This window comes from Glycine max, chromosome 2 (assembly GCF_000004515.6).
Source record: "Glycine max cultivar Williams 82 chromosome 2, Glycine_max_v4.0, whole genome shotgun sequence".
In the NCBI taxonomy this organism is placed as follows: domain Eukaryota; kingdom Viridiplantae; phylum Streptophyta; class Magnoliopsida; order Fabales; family Fabaceae; genus Glycine; species Glycine max.
The window spans coordinates 11,718,023-11,730,807 of NC_016089.4; the positions used below are offsets into that span (position 1 = coordinate 11,718,023).

General features: G+C 31.5%; 1 protein-coding gene across 3 annotated transcripts; it reads right to left on the reverse strand.

Moving 5' to 3' along the window:
• Window positions 1-6,306: 6,306 nt before the first annotated feature.
• Window positions 6,307-12,785, reverse strand: LOC100820149 (squamosa promoter-binding-like protein 6). Of its 3 annotated transcripts, none has more exons than XM_003520080.5 (4): window positions 12,561-12,785; window positions 11,072-11,799; window positions 10,225-10,361; window positions 6,307-7,359 (listed from the first exon to the last, which is right to left on the reverse strand). In XM_003520080.5, the coding sequence occupies exons 2-4, from the start codon at window positions 11,749-11,751 to the stop codon at window positions 6,728-6,730; spliced, it is 1,449 nt and encodes a 482-aa protein (XP_003520128.1). In that variant the 5' UTR covers window positions 11,752-11,799; window positions 12,561-12,785; the 3' UTR covers window positions 6,307-6,727. The 3 variants fall into 3 exon arrangements, with proteins under 3 accessions (XP_003520128.1, XP_025981133.1, XP_025981134.1); XM_026125348.2 differs by having other exon boundaries at window positions 12,412-12,746; XM_026125349.2 differs by lacking the exon at window positions 12,561-12,785 and adding an exon at window positions 12,241-12,398.

Here is a 12,785-nt window from a genome sequence, read left to right on the forward strand (position 1 = left end):
CACTTATTAATTATAGGGACTAAAAGAAATAAGTTTGAAATCTGATTAAATGAGTAATTAAACTTTTAAAAAATATAAAAGTTAAGTATTATTTTATTATAATGTTTAAAATGCCCATTCATTATATCCTTGGGTTTAAAATGTCAACTATAAGAAGATGGAGTATTCTTCTTGATGGGTTTTTACTTTTAATGTCCTTGTTGTTTCGCTTCACTTTGTCTGATGTGTTGAAATAAACTATCGGACAACACCCTAAATGCATTTGGGGATCCTTCCAGCCATGGTGAATGGGTGTTCCATCGAGTGCTCCGTCATGGAGATGAAATTGCCAACGAGTATGCATCAAACAAATATGCATCTGTTTGACTCTCTTTGACTTGGCCATGGACAATATTGCATTCTATAACAACTACTATTTAATTGATGTGGTTTTGAGCTGGTAATATTAGTTTTAAGTAGGAGTGGGTATATAGATCGGTCCAACCCATTTAAGGTCTGACCTGCAAAGTCTACCTTTTAGACAGGCCCAATAAATCTGACCCGTGAATTAAATGAGTTTTATTTTTAGGCCTATATCAGATCCACCAAATGTCCATGGATAATGGACTAGTCTGTGGGCCCAAATTGTCATGTAAAAAAATGAAATTTTGTTGAACTAGACTCATGTGAGGAAGGAGGTTGGAGGCGTGACATGTGAGGAATAGAGGAAGAAGGCACGACAGCATGAGGAATAGAGGTTGGGCGATGCAATTGTGTGGGGGGCTCACGTTGGTCAGGCTGGCTCGACAAAGGTTGCTTGCGCGGGTGGGGTGACTTAAGGTGTAAGGAGGGTTGAGGCTGAACTACTAAAGGAGCCAAGGAGGCATGGGTTAGGGACTTAGGGTTAGTGGGTTACTATGTTTGAGAATTGAGAGTGAGTGAAATCTAAAGAGAGTTAGTGAGTCAAAATGCAAAGCATCAATTAGGCACATGGATAAGTTCGTGAACCCACAAATTAAATCCGTGAAGTCTGCTGCTTTTATGGATTAGGTCCAAATTTTTCTATGGTCATGCTGATTTTTTAAAATAGACGTGTTATCTACGCAGGTCAGGCCTTAAACAAATCAGTTCATGAATCCGGGTTGGTATACCCATCCCTAGTTTTAAGGGATATCATTGTCAAGTTCAAATTATAGATTTAGATGTGGGAGTGAGCAGCAAAGGAGATTTTGCTATTAAAAAAAGTTGTTTCCACTTCAAATCAGATCTAGATGTAAAATAACTTAAACCAAGTACTTATTTAACACCTAAACAACAACTAACTCTAAATCAAATGAATCAAACTAAAAATTTTCCATATTTTTACATGAACATGATAACCATGAATATGCATAAGAGCGAGTGGTAGTGAATTAGTGATAGTGACACCTTTCACCAAGATGGCATCGCAAAAGAACGGGTGTCGCATGTCACCGTCGTGCTGAGTGGTAGACTTCTCGCCAGAGCTCCAACTTCCAATGACATTGAAAGTCGTTGCTCTTTATTTCAATAAAAAAATTATCTCTGTTAAATGAGGGTTATAATTGGTATTTTTTAAATTATAATAAAATAATAATTTTTTAAATCAATTTAGGCGGTGTTCATGATATTTGTATTGGTGCACTTGTGCACCACCTATTACTTTTCTTCACTCTAGAATCCACCTTTTATTTTATTATCTAAAATATTTTTATGTTTAATTTTAATACTTGACCGTCAGGGTTCGTAACTGTCAATTAGGGTCTATTATAGATTTTGACCGGCGGTATTAAAATCAAACATAAAGACATTTTAGGTAGTAAAATAAATAAATAAGTAAAGTTTAAATAGTAAAATCAAAATGAACTATATTACAAGTATCCAAAATATATTTAAGCCTTTAAAATATAAAATACTATATTATTGTAAAATTATTTTTTAACTGTTTAAAAATTATCAAGGCATTAATTATTAATTTTGTAATAATATTATTGCAAAAATAAAAAAAAATTGGCAAGAGACTATAAAAGAAGGTCAAAAGTATAGGGAATGAAAAATTTTGTAACCTTAAAGCTAATAAATAAAAAATATTAATAATCACACAAACAAATATTTCAATTTCTATATGTTTAAATATTTTTTTATACCCGTAAAATATCTATTTTTTAAGTTATTACCTAAATTTTTTTATTTTTCTTTTGGTACCTAACATATTTTTTTGTTTGATCATATAGTTAGTATCGTTTCGTTAAGTATGATGTGACAGATAGAAAGACATATAATCATTGTCACATAATCATATCATCATATTTAAGTTTTTTGCAGGTTGTTGATTATTACAAGAAAGTGTATATTTAACGTGAGCTCAAAGTTGACTCTAACAAATTGTTTAACTTTTTATTATTATTGTTAGAGTCATTCAAACTTACTCTAAATTATTTACTATTTTTTTGCATGTCCTACTTTAACATCATAAGCATTAAAATACTCCAATATCATATGAATTAAACATTTTAGGAATAAAAAAGAATGTTGTAATCCATAATTTTTAAAATCAGAAATTATATTAGTATAACAACAACAAAAATATTATTTAAAAAATTAGAGTCAGCATATCTGACTCTAAAAAATTAAAAAATAAACAATTTGTTAGAGTTGGAGCTGACGCTAAAAGCATATTTTCTTGTATTAATTAATGACGCAGAAATGGCTTAAGTATGATGTGAAAATTATGATGTAACATTTTTTTTTGTCAGGGATGGAACGAGAAAAAATTAGAGGGATCAAATTTAACCTAGATAATTTTATAATAAAAGTCTACATAAACTATTTATTTATACCTTTAAAAAACTACTTTTTTATAAGAAAAAAAATCCAAAATCTAATCAAATGAATCTCGACAAATATCTTGTATAACTTAATATTTCTTTTTATTATATTATGTTTGGTATGAAATACTTACAAACTTTACCGATGAATAATTTTTATTGAGAAATCTAAATGTTCGCTTTTGTTGGTTCTTCCCTCCCAATGGAGAAATTATTAGGTAGTCCAAGACTATCGTGTCATCTATTGTCCTGACCAATAATTATGTAACACATATATAACTTAATATTTTAAATTGATTAAATCTCTTAAATTAAGGAATAACACAATTAATTATTGTTAAATAGTTATTGAGTATATCTTTAATTTAATGAATATATCTTTAATTGTCCACATGTTGCATGATTATTGGTCGAAATCATGAATGACGTGGTGGTCCCGGACCACATAATAATGTATTATCACAATCACGTTTTTCATCAAGAAGATTCAAACCCAAAACTTTACTTGAGCTCACTATTACTTGAACCAACAATTTATTAGTGTGCAACTTAGTATTTGATTTATTTTTCTAAAATCAAAATCTTCAAATAAAAATAATTAATTGAATATTAAAATAATATATATATATATATATATATATATATATATTAAAAAAATTTAAAAAAATAAGGGAGCCAAGGCCCTTTCTCCCCTATACTTCAGTCCACCTTTGTCGTCTCCCACTTCATCACTTCATTTATTTAGTTTTTAAACAAAAAAAAAATAACATTTTCGATTCATATATTTTTCTCCTATTACTAGTTTTAGTTCTTGCTATCGCCTAACACCATTTTTTATTACATAATAGTCATGTTGGCGGGTCAGTGACTTGTCACGTTATCAAGAAATCTGACGACGTAGGTATGTGTATTTTTTAATAAATCATGTTTTTAATCATTCATTTATTTAAATTAGTTGATGGCGCCAAACAAGTTGGTAAGTGATTAAAAATATAATTTAAAAAATATATGATTGTCCTATCATACTTCTTAATTATGCAACAAGTTACTAGATTGTCATCCTGATTGTTACTTTACAAAAAGATGCTTATGTAATAGTAAAGACTAAAATCATTAACAAAATATAAGTATAGGGATAAAAAACACTATGACTATGTTCAACAAGTCATTTTAGTTAACTTCTAGGTTTTTTATTAGTTGAAATTTTTATTTGATTGTTCGATAAACAAGTCTTTTGGTAATTTCTAACATTTTTTGAAATGTTACTTGAAATAGAGTTTTTTAAAACGCTTGTTTCTAACTTTTTATATTTTATTTTCTTTTTATCCTTAAAATATTTATTCAATTTCCTTATTATCCTTTTAAATATGTCATTTTACATTTTTTTAACTACTTCAACAATTAATTTTACCAAACACTTATGATTTAATAAACTAACTTAAAAGCTTCTAGCTATCAACTAGTTTTTCAGTTTTCAAATAACTTTTCAATTAGTTTTGTCAAACATAACATAAATTTTGTTTAGGGACTAAAAGTAAATTTTTTTAAAAATTTAAGTAAAAAACATAATTAATTTAACAAATTATGATTTCCAATTTTCAAGTAGGAAAGAACTTGTTCTATACCAAATGCTCGCTAAAAGACTAGTGTGAGATTTTTTTATTTAAAAAAAGCCAATAAAGATGAACATATTGATGATTGCATATTGTCTTTTATTTTAACAAATAAATTGATAGTTGTACATAGTTTTTTCTTTGATCAAAGACTATATATATAGTTAATGTCAAACGGTACTAGCCATTATCAATTATAAGATGATACGAGAGGCAACAACAGCAGCATATATATTATTGAAACTCCCCGGTAGGTATAAAGACCATTCACACGTGAACTACGATGCTCAGAATATTTTAGCCATAATATGTGCTTTGTAATGATGGAATCCATTACATGAAGTGCAAGTTGGCGTTTCATGCAAATTTAAAAATGAAAGTGTTGCTTCTGGGAATTTGCTTACTTTATTAGTCATGCTATAGTTTTTTTTGCGTGGCTGCTCTAAGCTAATTTTCTTATGGCAAGTGCTGAGGCTGTAAAGGGGATTCCCCTAGTGCAAAAAGATGCAACGACTTAGAACTATACCTAATATGAAACAATCATTCTAATTATAGCCATTCCATTAATAAAATTAAAGTTTGGTCTGGTCAAGACACCCCCTCAAATTAAACTTTGAAGACCATAGAGACAGAAGTTAAGGTAAAATTTTGCAAAAGGTGACACCCTCCCAAGAGGATACGGAACACTCTTATTTATGCTGGAGTATATTCTTCATAAACAAATCAATTGAAAACTAACCCAGTATTTAAACATTATTATCTTTGTTCTTTGGACCCCCGAAGAGAGCCAACTACCTGAATTAATAAGAACCTTAAATTAATTAATAAGTTATAAAGTAGAGACCTCAATTATATATCTACTTTTGCTGTCCTGATTCCATTTTGCATCTTGTCTTTGAATGTAGCCCTGAAGTCAGAACCTAACCAAGAGCTTTATAGTAACACTCTAGGATTAATAAATTATTTGGAACTATCTCGTAGCGCATAATCTAGCTTAGTGGCATATATGCCGAAATGAAAATACTAGGCAGCACAATTCATATGATATGTATAATGGGGTTGGAAATTTTTTTTATAATATGCTTTATGATAGAAAATCATGTTCAGATAAAATTATTATAAACGATAAAAATTTTCCTTCAAAATATTTAACATAATTACATACCTAAGACTCTAACTCGATATCTGATTAAGTTGAAATAATTCCACATATCAAACTACACGTTAGATAGTTACATAATAGGATAAGATTAATTTACACCATGTATCAAATTTTTGCATTGATAATACTTAATAATTTTTCACATAATACAAATTTAATCAATTCAACCATTTGGATCATTTGATATTATCTTCCTAATCATGTACATCAATCATGTGTTATCTAATAATGAATATTTACTCATATTTTAAATAAAATATTTACTAAAATAAAGCAACACCTTAAAATATTATTTATTTATTTTATACAAACATTCAGTCAAACAGATTGATTATTCAAATTCATTTAAGTATAAAAAAAATGATAGCCAGTGTAAATTGATTCTGTATCCTATAAGAAACAAATCATGAGAAAACTGATATCATAAAACAATTATTTTTTTATCTATTGGAATTAAAGATAGATACCACTCATGTTCAACCAATTCAATTAAACCTCATTGATTCATAAAACAATTAATTTTAATCATGTCATCCATAAATGAATAATTAATATCAATATTAGATAAAGCCAATATTAACCATTTATAAAATCACGATTTATTGTTTTGGGGAGAATAATTCACATGTGCACATGCACACGTTTTGCTCCCTTATCATTGGTTGACACTCGAAATAAGTTTCAATAATAATAAAAAGAGGTTATGTGACAAAATGAAATGTGTGCATAGACATTACTATTGTTGTCCATAGACACAGCTGAATGTCACCTAAACTACACGAAAGACATGTTCACTTCAAAGACATGAACATGAGTGTCACTGTCAATAACAACAGTCCGAAGCCAATAAATAACTATTGCTAATACAACTCAACCCAAATGCTCAAGTGGTATCTGTGCTATACAGTTGGATTTTCTTGACTTTCCTTTTTCTCCTCAACACTACCATGGTTAGTTAATAAGATATTCTTCACCCCCCAACCCATCAATATTCCCATACTACACCACAAATGAATCAATTCACGAAGAACAGTCCCACTAGGCCACTATTATAGCATCGCAAACATAGGTATCAACGAAAATGGGCATGTTAATGGCACTTTGAGGCTTAAACAATGTGCAACCTTTCACACAGTTGGGAAACAGTAGTCCTCATTTTCCCACTTCACCAAAACAGAATTTCTTTGCTGCTCCACCCTCTGAAGATGTGAAGACAATTGGAACAAATCAACCGTGGCTGCATGTTCCGAGGAAAGACTGTGTTTAATGCTGAACAACTCTGATGGTTGGCAGATATCATCTCCATTATGGACTTCAAGAGCATGACCAACACTGGAAAATGTTGCGGCGGATCTATTCTTGATAACTTCCTTGGAGATTGTATCACATGGAAAGGACTCATTTGGTGCAAGTTTATCTGCAGGGCTTATCCTCAAAGGCTTTTTGGAAACTCGGCTGTCTCTGTCGGGTATGCGGATGCCACTAAAGACTTGGGGACTGGCTAATGGATTGCCTGCTGCGTGGCATGACGGATACTGTGACTGATCTGACAGAAGAGAGAGAGCACAGCTTGATGATTCCTGATCAAGTGTGACCGGTGCAGCAAGTTGGGAACCGTAAATCGAGTCCTCTTCCAGTTTGACACGTCCACTCTGAGAGAATTGAGCATGCTTTCCGGGGAAAAGGATGCTGCTTTGAAATATGTCTTGAAAGGGAAACTGGGGTTTATTCTGTAATGAAGACCCCAGATACTTAGTACCTGCTAACACAACCAATGTAATAGAAGTTCTCAGACTCTTAGTGTAACTGCAGATACCCTTCCTATTGGGAAGGTTTGTTAGAAAAAGTAAGATTATGACAGCAATAACCAAACAATCCTTTTTTCCAACAAAGAAAACAAAAAAACAAGGAAAATTTTCTTGAGCACTTGTGGATGACAGCTGAAATTAGAGTTGGATCTTGTATAACTTCATTACAGCAGTCGCATACTTAGTGTCATGTTTAAGTATGCATAGTGTACACTTAGGATACATTTTACATTTCTCAGTGATTATGGAGTACACATCATCCTTGTAAGAAGATTCCAACAGTGAATCTTTTTCAATTTATGAATTGAAAATTATTTAAAATAACTGTATAATCGCAAAATGTACAAGTCCAACAATGATAAAGAAAAGCATGCTTCTATACTGGTATGCTTTGCTTGAACTTTGTGCATAACTGAATAAAAAATTCTAATAAATGCATGCCAACATTTGTTAAATGGTTCACATCATTCCCCAGGACCATGATATAAGGAGATAGAGAGATAACATAATTTAAAGAACCTGTAAGTGTTTCTTTTGTCTGGAATGTTTAAAAAATTCATGGTGTCTTTTCAAGATATAATGGTTTTAATTTTATTTTATAGCAGGAGTTGTATCATTATCTTTTGAAAACTCCTCCGGTGTAGTCAAAAAGTCATTGAAAGGGGAACATAAAAGAAGCTTTCAGTGCAGCTAGCATAGCCACCTCAGCTTGAGTTGACCCAAATATCCTATGGTATGGGCATCTTATTGTTAAAAGAAGACATATTAGCTTTCCTCTTTAAATGACTTCATTCCCATGATAGATATTTGATAGAACAGAACATTTGAAGAATAAATATTATAATAGAATCAAACAAACATTATTTAGTTATACACTATCAGACAAAATTCTAGACATATCTGCTCTTATAGTGACCAAAAAAAGCATGATATCTATAGTATATGTCTAGAGGCAACTAATAGAAAATGCCAAAACTTATTTATATTTTGTCCCTTGAGGATGAGGATTGACTATTGAGTAAAGAGATTTCTGCTATACAACCTGTATATCATAGACTCAGGAATATAATCACATAGAAGAGTGCATAGAGTAAAAAAGAAATATATAAGCAAAAGGGAAAATAAAAAATATACCTATCAATGCCATGTGGTGCTGCATCAGCTATCAAAGTAAAAATTGTACACCAGTCTTCAAAATTCTTAGAGGTTAATTAAAAAAAAAAGAAAAAAAACTTCCATTCAAAGTCCTCCAATACAGTTATAATTGCAGATAGATCCCACCTTCACACAAAATCCTAAGTAATATAGTGATGAATGTCTCTTGACATAGAAATGATACAAAATGAAGCCACATCAGCAACATTTGCTCACAGTTTTGGCAATCATAATTCAACTGTGACTGTAACTGCAATTTTAAAACTTGCTAAAAACTCAAATTTATGTCATAGTGCATAGATCCTATCAAATTTGATTTGCAGTATGCTGCTCAAATTTAAGCAATGGGTATGATTTTAATTGTTTTTGATTTTTCTCACCATGGTTAAGTCATGCTTGCTTACCAAGCAGGTATTCCAAGTATGAAAAACATGATATCATAAAGAAATCATTATGAACATCATGATGTCAATTTTGAAATATAATTCTAGGTGTCGTCTTATTGTATTGAAAGCTTCATGTCAATATCATTTTGCCATGGTTACATTGAACTATGTGTGATCAATTATCAAATATCAACTACAAAAATCCTAATAACACAGATTTTCAGGATGCATTTGCCTTCCGATTCTTTCTTATCGAGTGCCATAACCTTCCCTGACTCTTTTTCCAACATACACCTCTATGAAAACCTGTAACTCTTGTAGAGTTTCAAGCCAAAAGATAAGGTGCATGTATATTGGGAATTTGATTTTTATCACTAAGGTTTAGGTGGCTTAAATGCAAAATGAAAAATTACATTTTGCTAGATGAACCTTAGTTGAATGGATGCATTAGAAGTTGTTTTTGTTTCGACTTCCAAGAGAGCTTATTTATTATAGTTGGTGACAATCTTCACTATAAATAGAGGAAAAAATTAGTGAAGAAACACAACACATGAAGAGAGTGTGTGAGAAGAGAGATTGTGAAACAAAGTCACTTTGTTAAGAGAAAAGTGTCTTTGTGTGAGAATGTTTCTTGTAACCATTGAGTGAGGTACTCGAGTTTGTAGAATGATATATTATTTGGGGTGGGTTACAATCTTGTAATCATTTTTGAGATAGTGAAAATATTTTTGAGATGGTTTAGTGGACATAGGCAAGAGGTGTCAAACCACGTTAAATTCTTGTGTGTTATTATTTTTCTTACGGTGTAATCTTTGTTATGTTTTCACGATCCTTTGTGGAGGTGAGTAATTTTATTTGTGGGAGCGTTGATTACCCAACAACTCTTCATACTAGAATTAGTGTCTAAACATTATGAATGTCTCAACTTTCTTGAACAATTTCTCTTTTTTCTATTATCAAAACTATCACTACCTAATATCCAACAACTTCATTTATCCTTTTATCCTCATTCTATTGTATACCAGATAATTCATTTAAATTGTATTTCTGCTAAAGAAGTTAAACACAAAATTTTGAAATATGAAAAGTACTTAACGAACTGAACATGAAATGCATCCACTAGAGCTTCTAAATGACAAGACACACATCAAGAAATTACCAATATCCAAAATTGCAGTTGGACATTAAATAGAAGTTTTAAAAGTTGAAACATTAAATGATAATTCTGTCATAGCTAATGCAAATGAAGGTAATAACAGAATGGATTTTTCATACCTTGATATGACTGAAGAATCTTGTGCTGTTTACCAGTCACGTAATCAAATTGGGGTTTCCTTCGGCGTTCATTGTGTCCTGCTAGACGCCTGCGACAACTGCGCTTACCATCATCGAACTCAGCTAGCAAATGAAACCTAATTTAAAAACAAAACAAATGGTGTAATTCAATCCATAAGTAACAATCAGGTTCAATTCACAAACATTAAAATCAAAATCAAGAAGATATTTCACCTGAACTACAACAGTCAATCTGTGCTTATATAAATTGATTGATTGGAATTTGATCAATAATGTATTGTCATTTGTCACATCCATTTAAACTACATTTGTTGTAGGCAAAGAAAACTCTTAAATTATTGTATTAATAGGATCCACTAGAAGAACCATATGACAGTAAAAATAAGAGAAGCACTGCGAGTCTTTGATTTAAGAAAAAGGTTCTGTTTTTATTTTCTTTTTTTACTAATAATTATAAAAAAAAAATACCTTGTTTGTTTTCATCTTGTTTCTTGCTCTTTACCTTGTTTATGTTTTCAATAACAACATTTCATTTCATAGACAATTTTTTAAAACAAACAAAGTAACACTTTTGTAAGTAACAGCAAAAAGAAATAACACCAGAGATGAAAAAGATATTTCTTTAAACCAAACAAACCCTGATATTTTTAATTGATTTTTTTTTATAGCAAATAATTTGCTCAACTTTTATTTGTTTCTAACCAACAGGATTGGAGTACCTCACCAACTAAACAAAATATAAGGAGCTTACATAAATGTTGTGAGTTGACCACCTGATTGTATGAAAATTGAGAAGTAATATATCTATCAAATAAACCAAAAATACCTGCTGCACTGCTGACAAAACCTCTGTTCAATTCCATTTACAATAACTTTAGCTGTTTTGGAGTGAGCATCACAAACTTTATGCCTTTTGTGGTAATCTTTTGAGGAGCTAAGATCCATGTTACAACCATAAACTTGACATACAGGAGCCTGTGCAGGCAAGCTGGAAGTGCGAGCTCTCTTCCAAAGTGTGGTCGGATGTATAGATGTTAAAGTGAACCCTTCTTTTGCAACTTTATCACTACTTGCACCTTTACAATCTGCTAATCTCCCTAGCTTCAGATCAATCAGTGAAGAATCATGAGTCTTGGATTCAACTAGAGAACTCAAATGCTTTGAATCGGATTCCTCTTCCCCCATAGAAGAATCCAAGGCAATGACATGTGGGGAGGAATTCCCTCTTTTACTAGAATTATTACTATCTAGTTCATAGCTAGATGTCTCTAGAGGCTGGCTTCCATGAAAAGACTTTTGCAACAAGTCAGGGAATCCCAAATCCACAAATTCCATGCTTCTAACTACCTCTCTGTCTGAATTAAATCCATCTTTCTCAACAAAGTTGGATTTGTTGTCCCATTCAACCAATGCTTTTCTACTTCTCATGAAAGCATCAAGTGAAAAATCCATTTCATCAGAAAACAAATAGCCTTTCTCTTCGGGGACATAACTCCAAGATTCCATTAGTACAATCCCAATTGAAGTCACAGATGTGTGAAATAATGAAGCAGCCTACCACAATCCAAAAGAAAAACATTACTCCCTAGCCAAAATCAAAAGTTATACCAAATTCAGGCATATACATGTACATAATATACATACTGCACAAGACATAAATATAGCTGTAGATAAATAAAGTACATGTACTAATGAACACTAGGAAAACAAAATAAAACAAACAGGCATGACAACCATGTGAAAATATAACAAATTCCCACAAACTTGTGAAAGCAAAATTTTCACCAAAAGAAGGAAAAAGCAAAAGAAAAAGAAAATCAGATCCCACTTTGTTTCATGAACAGAAAATTCAATTTCCCTGACCTGCTACTAGCCAAAAATAGCATCCAAAAATCTCAACCTTTTTTTGACAGGGACATTGACACTGAGGTAAACCAAACAACAAGAAACAAAAAATTCAAAAGGGTAAACAAAACAAAACAAATCAAATCAAACCCAGATTGCATGATTAGATATCTTCCATGTTCCAACTCTCACAACATTCAAACCCCCAATGGACAAAGTTAAAATGTTGGTAGCTCAAACTGTGCTGAAGCAGAATAAAGGCCATGAAAAAAGAAGCAGATGAAAGGACTCATTTTTCTGAAGAAGAAAAAGGAGACAAACCGCTAGAAGAAGAATGCAAAACAAGGGTGCTGACACAGATTGAAGAAAAAAATTGAAATGATTTGGTGGCCTTCTACTGTTCCTTGATTCTATATTCTAAACAGTTTCTCGGGAACCAAACACCAGAAAAAATGGTATCTTGAAATAACCTGACAGATTAGTGGCAACTTGTGAGTTTTGAGTGATTTTGGTATTGGCACACAGCAGAGTGAACAGTAAGAGAGAGAAAGAAGTGATTTTTTTTCTCTTTTTTGTGTGTGCTCAAAATAGTGGTAACGTTGAAGCAGATAGAGCGTGAGTCAACATGATTTCTTCCTCTACTATAAAACCAAAAGCATGTTGAGGTCTTTTGTAGCTTTTGAGACAGAAATGCA